The sequence below is a fragment of the Octopus bimaculoides genome, chromosome 20, assembly GCF_001194135.2.
Source record: "Octopus bimaculoides isolate UCB-OBI-ISO-001 chromosome 20, ASM119413v2, whole genome shotgun sequence".
Taxonomy (NCBI): domain Eukaryota; kingdom Metazoa; phylum Mollusca; class Cephalopoda; order Octopoda; family Octopodidae; genus Octopus; species Octopus bimaculoides.
The window spans coordinates 28513472-28534096 of record NC_069000.1 but is presented as its reverse complement, the minus strand read 5'-3'; the positions used below and the strand labels follow the sequence as shown (position 1 = coordinate 28534096).

Sequence of the window (20625 nt, the reverse complement as noted above, 5' to 3'; positions counted from 1 at the left end):
AAAGTGTTATGAATGTGGTGAAACAGAGCACTTGAGAAAGAAATGCCCTAGAGCAGCAGTGGAAATTGTAAAGGAGAGTATTCAGGAGAATATAATGGTGGAGAAACAGCAGAAACAGATAAGAGAACAAAACGGGAATTTTGCAGAGGTGAAAGCAAGAAAAAGAGAGAGAAGGAAGTCACCAAAGATAGTGGAACTGAAGAAGTACAAAGCAATGGAAGAGGCTATCCAACCTATGATGAGAAACGGGGAAGATTCACCAGTAGAATCACCAGTAAAGGAGTTACAAGTACAAAAACATTCAGACACTCAAACACACAGACATACAAACGCACAGAAATATAGACAAAGAGATACAAGATATCTTAGAATCACAGAAACCTAAAAAGATAGACACACAGACGAAACACGCAGAATTACAGTGAAACAAACACACAAATGCACAAACATACAGACACACAGATACAATCCACTGGGGCTGGAAGTAGATGTTGAACCTCGCGCCTCGGTGGTGAATTATGTGGAAGAAAAGGAGAAGATGAAGTGTAAGTCGTGATTTATTTTAAAGACTGTGAAAGACTGAGAAAAACATTTGGTTTAATTTTTTGTTTTAAAAAAAAAAAGGAAAATAAGTAAATCCTGTAACTATTGAATGAACAGTCGTTAAAATATTTTCTTTAAAATGTAAGGTAGAAAAGAAAAGGGAAGTTGCAGTTTTGCCTAGGAGCGGGGCTGGAAATTGTTAATTAAAATGTACGGTTAAAAAAGAAAACAAGGAGATCGCAGTTTCATCTCAGAGCGGGACCAAGACGGCAGTCTCATTTTCATTGTAATTTAATTCATTTTACATTCATCCTTTCATGTGTCTTTGGTTCCCGCATGTCTGTGTATGTCCCAGCTGTGTTTAGGCCTTGTGCCTGTAGTAAAGAATTCAGCTAGCATGCCATGCCTTTTTATTCTGCGATCCATCGATATCTTCATTTTTGCTACCCTATGTTATGTGAGTTCATTTCTGTCTGTTCCTTGTTTATTTGTGTTATTGTGAAAAATCTTGACTGGATGTGAACTGTTGTCTTTTGACAAACAGTAACTTTCGCCCTTTGGGGTGGAAAATTTCTGTTCTCTATTCGAAAATTTATTGTGAAAATGTTTGTTTTTTTTTAAACCCATTACAGGTAATTTATTCTGAAAATTTTTGTGTTATTTTGACAAGTTTGTGGTAAATTCGTTATGGAATTTAACATCTCTTCTAAGAAGGATTTTCCTGAGATGGGAAAAGGAAATCTGACTGTTAATAATGAGGATACCAGGAAGAAACAAAGTTTTTCAGCTGTGGTGGGTGGCAACATGACTGAGCTTGAAGTCACCATGGAACAACTTTTTAAGTTCAGGAATCTGATAAAAAAAAGGGGAGCGGATACAAAGTTGTTGCTGCCCCCAGAGACAGCACAGGTCATTAATGCCAAAACAGTTATATACAAGATATATAACATCAAAGAGAAAAGAATAATGGATGTTAAAAATGAAACAGTAGAGAAATGTATGGTGCCAGTATGGCATAAAGTTCACTATATTAGTCGAGGGGTGAGAAGTGCTATTATCGAGGCACAGTTCGAGTTGGCTAGCGAAGCAAAGGAAGTGTCAACACAAACGTTAAAGAATGACAAGATAATGCTGCTACCCACTTACTTGGGTTGCAGGATCATAAAAATAACAGTTGATGAAATCCCAGTAGAGTATGAGATAATGTGGGTAGCAGCTGCAGTCATGTACGATGTAGAAGAGATTTTGGTTTTGCAAATGAAGAAAAAGGAGGCAGTGAACTGGTGAGGACAATCATTAGAAATGGTCATTCAAGTAGCCAATGTGACCCTCAAAAATTTGCCCAGTAGGGTGTTTGTAGGTAAGGGGCTATTCATGCGGGTAGCAGTGGAAAGACGTAGGCCCAGATGCTTCAGATGTGGAGAGAAGGGCTATGTCCATTCCAATTGGTCCCTCCCCAAAAAGCCACGAATGAGAAAACAGAAAAGACCACTACAAAGGGAGAAAAAAAACAAAGAAGAAAGCACAAAAAGAAAGACAAAGTGGAAATCAAAGAAGACACAGTTAGATAATGAAAACGAAGAAATGGACTTCACTACAATCACTCACAAAAAGAAAAAAACACGTTCCCGACTCCCCTCCAAAACAAAAAAAGCAACAACAGCAAACACACAGAACCAAACTCCCCAATCCAACCCCATAGTAAAACCATTTGCCAAACCTCTCCCTAAAATACAAGAAAATATTGCAATGTTTAGTGAGAAAAACAAACCATTAGCAACAGTCATCAAGCACCATCACAGGACGAGAGTGTATAAGTAAATCAAAGACACAAAAAGAGGTGAGATTTGCAAAAATGGATGGGAAACTTTTTTCGCTATTCAGAAGATATAAGATATAAGATATAATCTCGCTATTCAGAAGATATAAGAGATGTCAGCTCTGAGGTGAAGCTAATTGTAAGCCCGGCCGCCACACCTAGAAAAAGCCCAGCAGCTACACCAAGTAAAGAGAAGGATGGGGAAGAAGACAGATTTGTGCAGCCCCTCCCCAAACTCAAACTATAAGTACTCCTTTTCAAAATTTTTGTACCATGTCGATTAAGTTAGGGTGCATGAATGTGCGTGGTCTGGGGTTGAAATGGAAACAAGCTTGTTTCCTGCACGACCTCAGATCACATGATATAGATGTATGCATCGTAACTGAGTCCAAGATGAGTGGACCACAAGCGTTCTCGCCTCTCTTGAATGACTATGAGAAATTTATTTCTAGCTGACAAGGAGGGGGGGCGTGGCGGTCTTATTCAGGAAGAACTTGTACATACAGGTAAGTACAGTTTTTCTGGACCAAGAAGGTAGGCTCGTTGTCCTAGATGTGACCCATGTGAGTAAACAGTCCTTCAGGTTGGTAGCTGTCTACGCTCCTAAGGAGGGTAGGCAGTCGGGTTTTTATCAAGACCAGGAGCACTTTCTAATGATGTCAAAAACAATAGTTCTGTTAGGCAATTTTAACACTATCCTCGATGCATGGGTGGATAGTGTTGGTTTGACTGATAGGAAGGGAAACCCTGGCCTCAAGGGTCTATTAGACAGCTATAATCTAGTAGACCGGTACAGACTTGATAAGCCGTTCGTTCCACAGTGGACATGGAGTTATAACGACAGCTCATGCAGATCTTATTTAGATAGAGTATTCGTAAGAGATAGAGATAGGGATACTTTTAGTACTCCACAATTTTGTATTGCACCTTACACGATCACAAATTTGTGATGTGTGCAGTACACATAGATAAATGTCACAGACAGGGACCTGGATACTGGAAGATGAACAAGTCTATTTTGACTTCTAAAGCCTTCCGTGCCCAGATTAAGGAGTTAGTACAAAGGGCACTATGTGGTGCCAACATTAATAATAGATGGTGACATGCCCTCAAGAGAGCCATCCGTTTAGAGTCTATTAGATTTAGCAATCAGCTAAGTTTAGATAGATCTAGAATAGAGGGTAACTTAGTTAAGAACCTAGATGAGGCCTTTGAATCTGGCTCTGCATCTAGAATGCAGGCAGCAAAAACAATCTTGTACTGTCACCTCAACGCTAAACATGAAGTCTGCAGAGTTAGAGCTAAGCTACATGCAGTGGGACGAGAAGGTATTAACATTGCCGGATGGCCACGTCGTGTGGAGAGTCAGAGAGGTAAAAATGCCTCTATAAAGTCTTTAATAGACAAACGGGTGCAATATCTATGGACAGGATGAGATGCAAAAGGCTTTTCATCGACATTTTGCACAGTTGTTTGGGCAGGGCGACACTCTAGAATGTGGAAAGTCCCTAAAGGAATTCATCGCCAGCGGGACGCAACTCTCGGCATGGGAGACAAGGTACTGTGAAGGGCCAGTTACAGCTGCGGAGGTCAAAGAGGCGTTGCCCGAGTGCACCAGGGAAAAGTCTACCCTATGAGTTTTGTCATAGCACGCCGGACTTGTTCTGGGACCTGCTGGCCAGCGTCTACACAAACTGACAACAAAATGGGATGATTCCCTGCTCTGTGAGTCAGGAAGTACTGACGTTGATCCAAAAGGACCCAAGCAAGGGGTATATTATAAATAATTACAGGCCCATAACTCTACACAATGTAGAGTTAAAGATTTTGGCCAAGGTGTTAGCTAAAAGGTTGACGTGTGTTGTGGAGAAACTGGTAGGGAAGGCACAGACATGCACCATCCCAGCAGGTCGATCCAAGACAATCTTCACCTCATCCACGACATCTTAGACAGGTTGGGTAAATTAACCAGCAAAGGTGGGGCACTGGCCCATTTAGACGAAAGTAAAGCATTTGATAGGGTAGACCACCAATACCTGGTGGTAGTCCTCAAAGCAGCTGGGCTGGGCCTGACTTCTGTGGTTTAATCTCTGCCATGTATAACGGCATCAAATCCACAGTCCAAATAAACAGCTACCTGTCGGAGCCGTTTTCAATCAAGTTTTCAGTTCATCAAAGGTGTCCCCTGTCTCCACTTCTGTATGTGTTGGCTCTTGAGCCATTACTGCAGAAGTTGGAGAATTTGGGGGACACCCCCAATGAAATTGGTTGCAGTAAGTCGGTCTCTGCTTACGCAGATGACGTTACCATCATCATGTCCAATGAGGCTCAGCTCCCCGTGTAGAAGAGGCTATCAGAGGATACGAGGCAGTGGCAGGGGCAAAGTTAACAAGGACAAGTCCATCGGCTTGTGCCTCGGCACCTGGAGGAGCAAGTCAATATCGTCCAGTGTCATGGGTCACTGGACAGATGGTCCTGTTAAGTTGCTTGGAGTTTGGTTTGGAATGGACAGAAAAGAATTGGAGCGACGTGGCAGACAGAGTGGAGGCCCTGGTCTGGAAGGTCTCTGTACCACCTCCCCCTTCCTTTCAGGTGGTACAAGTGTTTATTGCATCTGTCATCACCTACCACCTGACCATTGTCCGTTGCCCTTTCTCATGGCTGAACAAATTGGAGCGACTCATCTTCCATGTATTGTGGAAGGGAGGAAAGCCACTTGTGAGGCGCTCTGCTGTTGATGATGCGTAGACATGCATTGAGGCTGAGGCATCTCTGACACTACCTGGAAGGTGATAAGGTGTGGAATCCGCTGGCAAAGGAATTCTTTCCACGACTAGCTTCCTTGGAGAAATTTAAACCATGTTTCATAAAAAGACATAATCTGACCGAATAGTAAAAGGAGTGCTGACAGGCACTCATGCTTATCCACAAGGTGGGCAAAGCTGGCAGTGAGAATACCACTTTGGTTTTGTATAGAGAGCTGGTAGAGCATAAAAACGATGATGCCCTAGGAGGGGCTCTGGGGTTTGATGAGAACCAGCTTACCAACCTGTTCCAAAAAACTTTCAGGTTAGGGTATTTGGATAATTACCAAAAATCCCTGACCTGGCAGTGCTACAGGAACGTTTTACCTGTTTGAGATAAGTTATCCAGGCATGGAATGTCAGTGCCAACAACATGTCCAAGATGTGGGCTGGACGATGAAACCGTCCAGCATGCTTTTGTACATTGTCGGGGGCTGTCAGGCTTGATGATTTATGTTGAACACGTGTTGTCACATCTGGGAGGAGTACAGCTATTAGCTGAATCTATAATAAAGATTGTACCACCAACTGGACTCTTGAAGGAAGGTGAGGTATGTTTTTTTCTGCACAGTTGCTGTGCTGAAAGAATGTGTGAAAGACTAGAATGCAAGGACTCATGATGGGATCCTTCATCTCTGGCCCTGGTTTGCTACAATACTTCAGATATCACCTGAAGATAGGGCTGGAGAAGAGAATCTTGTTGCGAAGTGTGTTTGAGGAAAGATGGAAGGCTGTGTTAAGAAAGGTGGGTACTAGTAACCCTACTTAATCTGCATTGGGAGAAAAAAAGGAAGGAAAGGTGTAGCGGCTGGGCCTTTTAGGCAACCGGGCATAATCCCCTTCCCAAAAGGGAAAAAAAAAGACTATATAATATAAAATTCATCTTTTCATAAAAATTTTTAACTAAGGTTCATTCGAACTCGCATTAACTTCATTTGTATGTATTGTCCTGTGCTGTATCATCTATATGTGACATTATTGTATTAATAAAAAATTCAGCTAGCAAGCCATGCTACTCCAGACTGATGACGAGCAATGACTCAGAAACTAGTCTCTGGATGCTGGCTTTGCTGGGTGAAGGTGCTTATCTCCCCCTTTGTAAACATAAGGACACAAGAAATGTGTCAAGGCCGACAGGAAGCAGTGCTTCTTAGGGCTCAATAGCAGTAGTATTCTTCCCTTTCATGGGACTGTCACATTAAGTTGACATCATACCACCACTTGATCTGGCAATGTTTCTACAGCTGGATGCCCTTCCTAACGCCAACCACTCTGAGAGTGTAGTGGATGCTTTTTACATGCCACCAGCATGGGAGCCAGTTAGGTGGCACTGGCATTGGCCATGTTCAGATGGTGCTTTTTATGTTCCACCAGCACAGGGAGCCAGTCAGGTGACACTGGCAATGACCCACACATGAATGATGCTTATTGCATGCCACCAGCACGAGAGCCAGTCAGACAGCACTGGCATTGGTCACAACTACAATTTCCATTTGACTGATTTTTTTTTTTTTTTTTTTTGTAGAAACTGCCAGTCATTTATTGAGTGCGAATTTGATTGCAGTATTTAGTTGTTCAAGTGACAATGTTTATCTACCCCCTACCTCACTAGTTCAAAATGCTTTCCTCCACCTCCACCTCCTCCTCCTCATCCTCATCATCATCAAGATCATGGTTATCATTGTTGTCATCACACTAAAACTGTGCCTCTGTCGATGTTGTCAGGCAGATGTTGTTAGCAATGGTTGAGTTTTTTTATGATATAATTCCTATCTGAAGTCAAACCCCGAGCTGCCTCATGGGACCAAACAGATCCCCACTGACCCCACTGCTTTCTCTCACACCTTCTCTTTTTCTCCCCATCCTCTCTCTACCATCCCTTCTCTCTCTCTCTCTCTCTCTCAAGAAGGAAGCAAGATATCTGAAATAAATATAAAATGTCAAGAACAAAAGATAAATAATATTGTTTATTTGTTTATACAGCAGGAGTTTATTTGCATGATTATATAACAAATATATCTGGTACCCAACTTAATAGGTTCTATGTTACTTTAGAATGAAAGATTCCCTCTCTCCCTCTCCCCTTCCTTTTTCACTATTCCCCCCATTTCCATCATATACCCTCCTTTTCCCTTGCTTCCCCCTCCCTCTGCAGCTCTGCCACCACCCCCTAACATGTGTGATAAAGAAATATACACACAAAAGAACTTCAGATAAACCTCCAAAACATTTTAAGTTAACTTGTAAAACAAGGAATTTCATTACATGACTATGCAAAAAAAAAACATATTGCAACACATACACACTCTCTTTCTCTTCCTCTCTCCCTCCCTCCCTCATTCTCTCTCCCTCCCTCCCTCGTTCTCTCTCTCTCCCTCCCTCCCCCTCTCTCACACACACACATGCATATATAATGCATTGTTGTAGAATATAAGTACCAGTTGAACACTGGAGTCAATGTAATTGATTTAACCTCTCCCCCAAAATTGCTGGCATTGTGCTAAAATTTTAAACCTATAATGGTAGTGGCCATGATGATCATGGCAGTTTTAATAAACAGTAAGAGGGACAGCTTTTATAATATCACTTTGAACTGCTAAGTGCTGAAGAATCTGGTTTCACAATCCAAAATGTGAAACTAATAGTTACAGTTCAAAAATCTTCAGCTTTTGATAAAATATTCACACTCTTTTCTAATTACTTCTATCTGTAAACACAAATATTCAGCAGTCTGTTTACACATATATACACAAATGAACATATATGTGCCATGCCAGCATGGAAAATAGACTTTAATGGTGATGATGATGACGATGGTGACCACCTTCCAGCTGTAATCAGAAGCCTGTGCAAGTATCAGTAGAATCGCCAGACTATTGTTAGATGGAGAGATTTGTAAGAGAGATGCACCCTGTTACAATGAAGTTCTGGCAAAGAGCGGTTTTACTAATAAACTTAGATCCCCCACCTGTACTCCCAAACCATAAGAGAATTACAAAATGAAAGGTTATTTGGTATAATCCTCCATTCAACCAAAGTGTTTCTATCATTCTAGCCAAGAGCTTTCTAAAACTAGGAAACATTTCTCTAGATCTCATAGATACCATAAATTTTTTAATTCCCCAAATGTTATGGTCCATTATTTATGTTTTGACTATATTGCTTCCAATTTTACATGCTATAACAGAAGCAAATTCCATCTCACACTCCCACATGCAACAGTCAAATTCCTACCAACTGTTTACTGGATGGATCCTGCCTCTTGATAGCCACGACCACAGCACCTCAACACGCAACATCATTTGGAGTATACTCAGCAGGACCCCACCATTCTTACCTGGTGCTCTCAGTTTCCAACTCTGGCTCCAAGAAAAGTTGCACATACTCCAACAGCCTTCCGTATATCATCAATGGAAAGGTTAACTTTTTATTATTGTTGCTGTAGAAGATACCCACTTTTAATGCGTTTCAAACCATTGACCCCAATAATCCTGACATACCTCTCTAGACCAGGTTATACTATGCTTGTTGTTCATATAGATATCACTACCCACTGTTCCTGAATTTTAATGGCCCAGCAGACATGCTACCCCAAGTCCCATACATTGATGACTGTGGCATTCATCTGTTGTTGCTAAGATATCACTACATCTATATTACCAAAACTGACCATCTGACTTTAAACTCTTGGATGCTGCTCCTTATCATTCCATACTTCAAGCAGTGGTGTCACTGATGCATCAAATTCCATGCTAAGTTATCCACAATATGACCTAAACTGACCAATGAGGGTTAAGTTCTTGTAAGAAAGAAGCCATCTTGTTTTGTCTCCATATGTTGTAGGAACTGTTGTCATGTTCATAAAACTTTAAATAACATGAGATGCTAAGTCAACAAATAAATTCAATAAATACTTGCATTCATTTATTCTCTCATTCATGTATTTTTATTATTTATTATATATACAAAGAAAGAGAGAGATACATATAAGGGTACAAAAGATATTTGAGGATATATTTGGTTATTTAATAAACAACTCTAATGTAGCAAAAAAAGACAGTTGAATTAAAATTTGTGTACATGTACACATGTTATCCATAAGCTTTCTTGTAGAATCCACCTTTAGTGTTGATCACTACTTCAATGCGAGATTGGAATTATTGACAAGCTTGCACTAGTTGAATGATATGTTATACTGTTGGTTTACATTTAGATGGTTTTAAGTATATTTTCATGTTTTAAGTAAGTTAGTGAATATTTTTATTACAATTCAGGTGTATTAATCAAATCCTTTTAGCTGAAATGATTGAAGCCTGATAGTTAAAGTAATATATTATTCCACAAGTTAACATTCAGTTGGTCTATGTTCTTTAATTAATCTATGTTTGAATTTCTAGGCTGGTTATTCCTCAGGTTATTATTTTGTCCAACCCTTGGATATCTATTCTGAAGATGGAAGAGACTGCCACTAAAATACTAGTTGCAGATTGTTTGCAGGAAATTGCATTAGCTGCACATCTGTTCTGGAAGCAGCTATAAGGGAAAAACCTGTGCACCTTCCTTCAGTTTCGGATTTTATCTATAATGATCTCCTTAACCTACTATCAGATATCAATAAATATGAACTTACCTTATAACGATTCTGGGAACATACTAGCATATATCACAACCATTGTGAACATTCCGCAACCTATCTTTTATTGATTTTTAAAAAAATTTTTAAGCATTCTTTTCTACACTCAAGATGTATAAATATATAAATATATGTCATAATCTAACCAGATACCAGTTATTTGCCTATTTATGTCTTTATTCTATTATATATACATATTTGTATGTGTGTGTGTGTGTATATATATATATTGGCATATGTAAGGACCCTTGGCATGTGTAAGGACTTTCGAGCGAGATCGTTGCCAGTGCTGCTGGACTGGCTCTTGTGCGGGTGGCATGTAAAATACACCATTTTGAGCATGGCCGTTGCCAGTACCACCTGACTGGCCTTCGTGCCGGTGGCACTTAAAAGCACCCACTACACTCTCGGAGTGGTTGGCGTTAGGAAGGGCATCCAGCTGTAGAAACTCTGCCAAATCAGATTGGAGCCTGGTGTAGCCATCTGGTTCACCAGTCCTCAGTCAAATCGTCCAACGCATGCTAGCATGGAAAGCGGACGTTAAACGATGATGATGATGATGCATATGTGTATGTACATGTACATTATGCACACACCCTATACATATATATGAATGTATAAACAAATACATCTACGTGTGTATATCTCCAGTGAACCTGTTTGTAGCCTGTGGCACTTTTTAAGCAATCATCAAGCTACTTTCTTTATCTGTGCATGTGTGTATACATACTTAATAGCTATTATCTAAGCATGAATAGTTGGCAGGGTATTTGTGATGGTATTGGTGGTTTGATGGGGGGGGGGCTGTTGTAGGCTGGAACAGCTTATGACATGAATCTGTGATATCAAAAAGTTAATGTGTTATTTAAACGCAAACAACTCTCATTCCTAGGCCAATAACCACCCACCGCAGTCTAGTTTTTTTGCTTTTGTGGAAATAAAGGTGAAGTTGTTAGTTTGTGGTGGTGCTGGGTAAGAATTTTGTGTTTCTCTATCAAAACTTTCTCTTTCTTATTTTAAAGTTTTTCTTTTCATTCTCTCTCTTTCAATTTCCCTCTTTCTTTCTCTTCTCTCTCTTCTCTCTCTCTCTCCCCTTTACAGCTCTCTTCTATTCAATCTCCACAATCCACCATTTCCACATCTTCCATCCTAACCCTTTCTCTTCTTCCTCTATTATATCCACTTCTAACCTCTTCTTACTGTTTCCTTTCTCCCACTCATACTCTCACTATCTGAAAGCCATATCTGATAAGGAGACATGGTTTTGTAACAAAGCCACAATTTGGCTTTTGATGGACTGGAATGGTTGTGTACTATTTGATTTCAGCAGCTCTATGCTACTTCTCACCTGCACTTTGCTCAACTGTTTGGAGCAAGTGATGAATGAAAGGTAACAGTAGATTTTAGCTTGCCATGGCTCTCACTGAACAACATAAAACACGGTGAACAGTGGCTAAAATACAGTTGGCAATAAGTTTTTGCAAGGAGCAAATTTTCTGTCTTGTATGGTTTACACTACAAACTTTATGCATGTATGCTAGACTTGTTGGCCCATCTTTTATGCCAAGATAAAACATGTACATGTACATCTACTCAGTTAAGATCAGAAGCTATGAAAGTATTATTATCATGTTTTATTTACCAAATGAAATTTTCTTTGGAGTACTTGTAAAAAGAACTATAATTGCCTAAGTAAGGTCTGTGAAATTTGTTCTATTTGGTCTTTGCTATTGAATTGATAATCACATGTAAGCTGTTCCTAATAAGGCTATTTTTTTTTATACGGTGTGTAGTGTTTTAAGTTCTGATATGGCTTGTATGTTTTTGTTCATATTTTTTAATCGTACTTTATGTTCCAACTTTCAAGGTTTTGATGTCTATCAGCATGCATTTTTTTTTTCTCTGTTCCTTGATTATTATGTCTGGATGGTTTATCTTGATTTCTTTTATCGGTTTGGACAGACATATCCTAGATGATTGTGGCCAAGTCATTATCTTGTACTGTGTTTGGTGCATGTTTTCATATTGAAGTATTGGCAAATTGCCCAGTGGTATATACATCCCACTTGATTATGCCTGGATATATATTCAGATTTGGTAAGGACTGGGAAGCTAGAGATAATGTAACCAACCATCTCATTGTGCTGAATGCACATTGTGAATTTCGTCCATTTTCATTGTTTTGTTCTTATTATTGTATGCTTGTACAGCTAGAATCAAGTCATCCTGGTTTTGCTTATAGTCCAGTTCCTTTTCATGTCCGGTTACCCCTTTCTTATGTGGGTGGGGATAGAGATATTCTGTCTATATCTGCTGTAGGGTGATGACTTCAGTATGCTGTCAGTAGTTTCTTCTGCTTTTTTGTGGCTTAATTTTCCAACTCAGCTTCCAGTATATAACATTCCATTCAACTCTGTATGTTCTGAGTTCATATTCTGCTGAGGTCAATTTTGTCTTTCATCCCTTTTGGGTCAACATATTTAAATAAGTTCCATCTGAGAAGTGGGCTCAATGTAATTGACTATTCCCTCCTTAGAATTGCAGGCCTTGTGCCAAAATTTGGGGGAAAATTACTATTATTATTAGTAGTAGTCGTAGTAGTTGTAGTAGCAGTAGCAGCAGCAGCAGCAGCAAGTAGCAGTAGTAGTAGAGTGGTGGCTTTGTTAAATCACTGCAGTATTTATTACAGTCCTTTATGTTGTAAGTTCAGATTCCTTTGAGGTCAACATTTTCTTTAAAAATTCATTGCAAACAGAAACACACACACACACAAATTAAACAAATAGATTTTAAATAAAATGAAATTATCTGTCAACCAATGAAAATGTTGGAATGTTCTAAACACAGCTTAAATTTTATTTTAAACATCATATATCAATGTTGATTTCTGAGTCTCGTGTAATCATGATTTGTATAAACTATTTATTTATCACACTGGGGAATTTGTAAACAAATTTTTTAATGTTTTTTGAATAAAAAAGTGAATGTGTAGCTCTCCATTCTAAATACAAATGTGTTAAATGAAATTTAACTGTTTACTAATTTGTAACAGTGGAAGACAAATTGTACTTTCTTTTTTATTTCTAGATAAAGCTTCAAATGTATTTATATATATATATATATATATATTTATATATGGCACAGTAAAAATACATAAGAAAAACACACACACCCCCAACCTATAATATCCCCCCAAAATACACCTATACAATCAATCACCAAACAAATTGACAGTATTATAAAAAGAAAATACACATGGTAAGATGCTTGCTTCCCAGCCACATGATTCTGGGTTCAGTCCCACTGTGTAGTACCTTGGGCAAGTGTCTTCTACTATAGCCTCAGGTTGACCAAAGCCTTTTGAGTGGATTTGGTAGTCAGAAACTGAAAGAAGCCCATTGTGTGTGTATATATGTATATATATATATGTATGTATATATTGTATATGTATGTATATATCTATTTGTTTGTCCTCTCATCACCACTTGACAACTGGTGTTGGCGTGTTTATATTCTTGTAACGTAACAGTTTGGCAAAAGAGACTGATAGAATAAGTACTAGACTTAAAAGTAAGTCTTGGAGCCAATTTGTTCAACTAGAAAAAAGAAACCTTTCAAGGTGGTGCTCCAGCATGGCCACAGTCAAATAACTGAAACGAGTAAAAAAGCAGAAGAAAAAAATATGAGGAATAGTGTAAAAATTCATCTGAGCAATTTCTACAGATCTTAGGGGAAACGGATAATGTAGGTACCATTTCTACATTAATTGTAGAATGTTCACCAATGTCCCAATGACATAAAAGATTAAAATCATTATAAATGATGTATATAAACAGCTAAATATAAAGCTGCTCATGATACCAGCAAACTTATTGAACAAAACTACTTATGATATGCACGACTGAAGTGCTGTTTTGCTGCCCAGAAAGAAATTTATACAAACAGGTGGAGTGAATATGGGTTTCCCTACTAGGACCTCCATTTGCAGCATTCTACCTATCAACAATAGAAAACAGAATAATAGCAAAACACAAATAAATAATATACATTAGATATGTAGCTGATATACTACTTGTAATAGATACTCTTAAGGAAGCTGAGAGACTAATGGAAGACTTAGAAAACAACTCTACTAAATTTAACATCCAAAATGATACAAATAAGACCCCATCTTTAAACATAAACATGTAGAGAAAAAAAACATACATTATGTAAGTATACACCAAAGAATCAAACAAATGCAAATACTTACATGGAGACAGTAAATACCCACACAACTATAAGATGTCAATGGTAAAATCACTCTTCAGAAGAGCATTTATATTCTCATCCACAAACAATGTACTAGAATTAAACAAGCATAAATTAACCTTTAGCACATTGAAGGCAAATCATATTCCCATACAAGTTTTCTTACCTCTCAATGCAGCACAATGTGCTTGCAGCTACAGGGGAGAAAACTCATTCAGCAACATGATTTGCCCTTAATGTGCTAAAGGTTAATAATGGGCATTTTAATAGACTAGTGAACCAAGGTATAAAAGCATACACAAATACAAAATACCAGAGAATACACTAAACTGAAATCTATTGCATGAACCAAATGCACAAATCCTATCAAAAGGAGAAACATCTAATAAAAACCTTCATAAAATGCAACACAAAATGCATCACACTTGACCATAAACTTAGACTAATAATATACTATGAAAATACCAAATCTGAGAACCTCTTTATCAATAACTCACCAGAAACGTATGAACCCAAGAACAAAATATAGGTGATGAATGTAATCTATAAATTTGATTGTAAAACTCAATGTTGCAAACTTGAGGATGGTAGCTGTTACATTGGACAGATCAATACAACAATCTCACATAGGCTCCCTCTGCACTTTCAGTATGGATCTACACCACACACCATCATCATACTACAAAACAAAATTTGATAGGTAAATGCTAGGAGAAAATACTTACATGCTTTATATAAGTCCACAAAAAAGATTAATTATGAAAACCAGTAAGATGGTGAGCAGACAGAATTGTTACCGCACCAGAAAAAAATGCTTAGCAGCATTTCTTCTGACTTTACATTCTGAGTTCAAATGCTGTTGGGATCAACCTTGCCCTTCATCTTTTCAAGGTCAATAAAATAAGTACAGTTGAACTGACATCGATGTAATCAACTTATCCCCTCTCCCAAAATTGCTAGCCTTCTGCCAAAATTTGAAACCAATTATGGAAACCATAACAATGTCAAAATTAATACAAACACACTAAAAAAGAAATCAACACATGACCACTGAGGCATCACCCTAATGGTCAATAAACCCTTGGCAAGAAAGCCTATATGTATTCAACCAGTATCATTATTCAACCAGTATCATTATTCAACCAGTATCATCACTGTTGTTTAACATTTGCCTTTCATGTTGGCATGGTTTGACAGGAACCAGCCAAGCAGAAGCCTGCACCAGACTTCTGTGACTATTTTGGCTGAATTTTTACAGCTGGATGCCCTTCCTAACACCAATCACCCAGCAGGGTGGAGTTACATGGCACAAGCACAGGCAAGGTCAGTTTTAGCAAGGTTTTTACAGCTGGATGCCCTTCCAAATGCCAACCACTTTACACTGTGAACTGGATGCTATTTAAGTAGCATCTGTACTAACAGGATCACCAAGTAACCTACAAGACAAAAATCTTTTGAGAGGGGAAGGGGAATTGGAGGAGGTAATCTTGTGTCAGATGATGAAAGGTTATAGTGAAACTGAGAGACAGAAACAGGTGTCTTGCTGTGGGGGAGGTACAAGGTTACCTGGCTGGTGAGAGAGAGAAAGAGATCAGGAATGAGGACAGAAATGGGTGTGCTGCCGCAAAGGAGGCACATGGTTACCCAACCTGAGGGAAGTGCAGGAGAAGGAGAGTAGGAGTAATCAGGATAGAGATGGTGGCAAAGTGCCAGGCAGGGATAAGAATATAAATGGGATGGTTGGGTAAAGGAAGAGAGAGATATAGATGGTGGCAAGTGCCAGGGTATACCCTTGAGGTTCAAAGGTCATAATATAAGTGGCAGGATATTGTCAAAGAAGCCGTGATTAGAGAGTGAGGAGGGGAAGTGAGTGGTGAAAACCTGGGTGTATAGAGTGGTGAGGGGAGGGCTACTGGATAGCAATGATACAGAGAAACAGGGAGTTGAGGACAGGATTAGGGAGTGAGAGGTAAGCATAGTGCATGAAGGAGGAAATGTAAGGAAGAGAAGAGATGTAGTTTGGTGTGTTGTGGTAGTGTATGTGAGAAGTTTTCTTGTTAAGTGTGGGTGGAACACAGATCAGAGGCTAGTGGATAGCAAAGATACAGTGAGACAGGGCCAAGAGGACAGGATTGGGGAGTGGGGAAGAGAAGAGATGTAGTTTGGTGTGTTGTGGCAGGGTGTGTGAGAAGTTTTCTTGTTAAGTGTAGGTGAAGCACACACAGCACTTCTAGAACTCAGTTTCGCTGACATGGGTGGGTCTTCTCAAGAACTTCATATTGCCAGGCATCTCAGTCCTTTGTCATTTCCTCCTTGAGGCCGAACATCCTGAAATCGGTCCTTACCACTTCATTCTATGTCTTCCTGGGTCTCCCTCTTCCATGGGTACCATCCACTTTCAGTGATCAGCATTTCTTTATGCAGCTGTCTTCATTCTTACTCATCACATGTCCAAACCAACATAGTCTTCTCTCTTTCATACTACATTTGATTCCTCTTATGCCCAATTTTTCTCTCAATACATTTGCACTTTGTTGTACATGTGCACTGATGTTGCATATCCAATGGAGCATACTGTCTTCATTTCTCTCATGTCTTCTGCATTCAGAGCCTATGTCTCACTACCATGGAGTATAGCCATTCGCACACAAGCATCATTCAGTCTACCTTTCACTCTGAGAGAGAGTCCTTTTGTTGCCAACAGAGGTAACAGCTCTCTGAACTTCCTCCACCCAATTCTTATTCTAGAAACAATACTTTCAGAGCATCCTCCACCATTGTTAATTTGGTCGCCTAAGTAACAGAAACTATCTACAACCTCAAGAGAGCCTTCTGGGCATTTGAGAGGATTCAAGCCCTCAGGTGCTCTTAGTGCTGATTGTTCCTGCACAGCTGCCACTGTCTATCCCTAGTTTCCTCGTTGACCACCAGATAAGGGATCGGGGGACCCTGTCAAAGGCTTTCACCAAGTCAACAAAAACCAAGTGCAGAGGTTTATCTTTGGCTAGGTATTTCTCCTGAAGTTGCCTTACCAGAAATATAGCATCAGTGGTGCTTCTACCTGGCACAAAACCAAACTGCATCTCATCTAGGCTAATTCTCTCCCTAATTAGTTGGGCTATGTCCCTCTCCATGACTTTTATTGCTTGATCCAGCAATTTGATACCCCTGTAGTTATTTCTATCTAAAGCATCACCTTTACCTTTGTAGCAGTTTGCTATGGTACTGCTACACCAGTCATTAAGTATGACTCCTTCATGTACCACCTGATTTACAATATGGGTGACTAGACCATAACCCATACCACCAGATATTTTAAGTATCTCAGTGGTGATTCCTGATGGGCCAGGGTCTTTCCCCTGTCTTCATATCCTTAATTGCTTTATCTACCAGGGTACTGTCGATTCGGGTAGCTGGTCCCTCAATTGGGTTGCCTGTCATTGGGAGTGGTGCCTTCCTGAATAACCTGATTAATTGTACAGGTGACTAAGCTGTATCCTACACCACCGGAAATTTTAATCATCATGGCAGTGATTTCTGATGGCCCAAGGCTATCCCTGTCTTCATATAAGAAACAATACAAACACTGAATATATCAATTCTTTTTTCTTTCTTTTTAATGGTAAGGAAACTGTATAAAAGTGTAGAAACATTGGGTTTTGATTTAGAAACTCAATTTTTCCAAACCAAGTATAAAAAGCTCATAAGAAAATATTAAAGATATAAAATACAAAAGAAAAATCTTGAACATAGTTATGTATTTAATGAAACATGCATATGTGTATTTATATGTATATCTGTATGACTGAAACAAGTAAAAGATAAAATATATATATGTGTATATATATATATATATATATATAATCATAAATATATAGGGCTTAGCATGAGATGCTTCACCAACATACTGAAAATTTAGAAATAGTAGTCAAAGAACTACTGATTCCAAACTACAAATTTTTCTCTAACGGATGGCGATATTTATGGCACACACAGAACAAAAACAGAAGAGAAAAGCAAAAACAAACCTGCCTTTAGTTAACCATGTACGACGTTTCACGGTTAAGAGTATAAAGCTACTCTACTCCGATCATCAGCATGGTGTTCGATAAATTTGAAAGTGTCTATATACTCATGGGAATTTGACCATGCGACATCAAAAACACACGAGCAAGGCATTCACAAAATTTATCGGCTAATAAGTTCAAACACTTCACCCCAAGAATCTATTCCATGTGCGCCACAAATAGTCCCGCATAAAAAGTCCTGTATAAAAGGGTTACAGTTTAACCATCCAATAAGAGACATCAATATAAATATACTTTGATTTACCTTGCTATTATTTCTTTCTTTTTGTCATTCAGGTTATCCTATAGTTACACCATCCAACAATTTATTAATCAGCAATGTCCAAGTTGTAGATGCTGGCATCTATAAGTGTGTTGCTACAAACCCTCTTACTAACGAAACTTCAACATCAAGCCAAGCAGTAACATTGAACGTCATCTCACTTGGTAAGTTTAAGATTTGTTACTTAACCCTTTAGCATTCAGATTACTTTGTCAGACATAATACTTATTTATTCAAATTGGTTTGAAGTAATCATGCTTTATCTTGTAACTTTAACATTTCATGTGATTGTATGTTTTTATCTTGTAGCTTCAGCATTTCAATGTGATTGTATATTTTTAGAATGACATTGTATGGAAGGTAGGAGAGGCTGAATATGGCTCATTTGAATATAAAACATGTAGAACATAAGGACCTGATATGGCTGGTTTAAATGCTAAAGGGTTAATGTGCTTATATATGTATGTGCATGCAGATACACATTCACATCACACACACACACACACTTTACTGCTGTTTAACAGTACATACCATAAACACAAACATTGTAAATGTTGTGTATAGTAATGTGATGAGCCACCTAAAAATGTTGGGCAGTTTTCAACAAAATCTTTTCAGTCATTTATTTTTTTTTTAATCAATTATCAGAAAATTTTATAAGTTTTACAGGAAACCAATTAAAAAAAAAATTGCCGTACATATTTAATCAAACAACGTTGTTTAAATTTAAACAGTGATTAAATTCAACTGTTTCTAAAATATGAACTGGTCTTTACAGGGTTGCTCATCCTTATAGAATAGCTTCCATATTTCCCTTAAAAGCATCCTGTTGTCTACAGATATTGAATATTTTACCCAATATCTGTAGACAATAGATAGAATGTCCACAGCTAAAATGTCTTTGATCATGGGTCTTCACAAGCAGAGCACTGTCCTGGGGCTAAACAACAGGAATACTTCCAATAACCCTGATACACAAATCACTTGTATTTTATTTCATTAAAAATCTCTCTCTCTCTCTCTCTCTCTCTGTATATGTATTTATCTCTCCTTCTCATCATCTTTTTCCCCTCTCAGAATCTGCCCAGAACCAACCACCATTTATATTTGGTTCCAAGAAACCAACCATCCTCAATGTTCCTGAAGGAGATGCTATTGTATTGGAATGTGCTGCTTATGCAAAGCCCTTACCAAAAATAACCTGGAGAAAATATGGGGGCCAATTATCACATGATAAAAGAGAAGCTAAGCTTTCAGGTAATAAAACAAAAACAATAATAATAATAGTTTATTTTTTAATTTTATTTTACATCACATTTTTTGTGAAAAATGTCATCAGTTGATCACTTATTGGTTCACTGTATTTATAATCGCATTAGCTCCTGTAGAGAGCATAATAATGGCACTTCGTGCATTGAGTACATATTAAATTTTATTAAACTTGACCAATATTTTTCAAGCAATGAACAATTTTCATCAAAATGATGATATAATCTGTCGACTTGGAACTTATTGCAAATCTGAATGATAAACATTTTTTTGTCTTCCCATTCAGGGGTTAGTACAATATTTTTTCTGTCTAACCTCTTTCTCTCTCTCTCTCTTTCTGTCCATTGTTTTCAACCATTACCATTGCCACCACAACTGTCATACACACATCTTTCAGACTTCTGACACCACTGACATCAACACCTTTGACTTCACTGCCTTCCTCTCCACCACCATCATCACTGTCTTTCACATCCATTACTGTCACCATCATGCTTGACCGTTTCAACTCCCACCATCATCACCATTGCCTCTGCCCCTATCACAACTGCAGCTCATACTATTACTACCACCCCATTACCATCTCAACTGTCAATCTACTACTGTCCTCACAGTTTCTATGCCTACTGTTACTCTCACACCAAGAAAAGGAGTAGAAGTGTCATTGACTAGTGAGAGGGGGGGGGGGTCGAAGTGTGACACACTGACACAGAAATTTGTTTTGGCATTCATTATTATAGATGAGTGGCAAGGGAGTGTTTGTAAAATTTTGACAGAACAAATGCCTTAATGGTATTTTTTGTTCATAAGCACCATTTTAGCATTTTAGTTTTCTTGATAGCGTTTGTTTCTCCAATACACATGGATGAAATATGTACTGTCCACATGCACACTCGCGCACACACACATAGAGTCATTTATACAATGGTCTTCTGTGCAATTTCAACTCACAAGCT

General features: G+C 38.5%; 1 protein-coding gene across 1 annotated transcript in view; it reads left to right on the top strand.

Moving 5' to 3' along the window:
• The window catches only part of LOC106874719 (cell adhesion molecule-related/down-regulated by oncogenes), a 315401-nt gene that overhangs the window by 257476 nt on the left and 37300 nt on the right, over positions 1-20625 (top strand). The window contains exons 5-6 of the mRNA XM_052974960.1: positions 18415-18564; positions 19478-19657. Coding sequence (XP_052830920.1) covers positions 18415-18564; positions 19478-19657 — 330 coding nt within the window. The remainder of the gene's footprint in view (positions 1-18414; positions 18565-19477; positions 19658-20625) is intronic.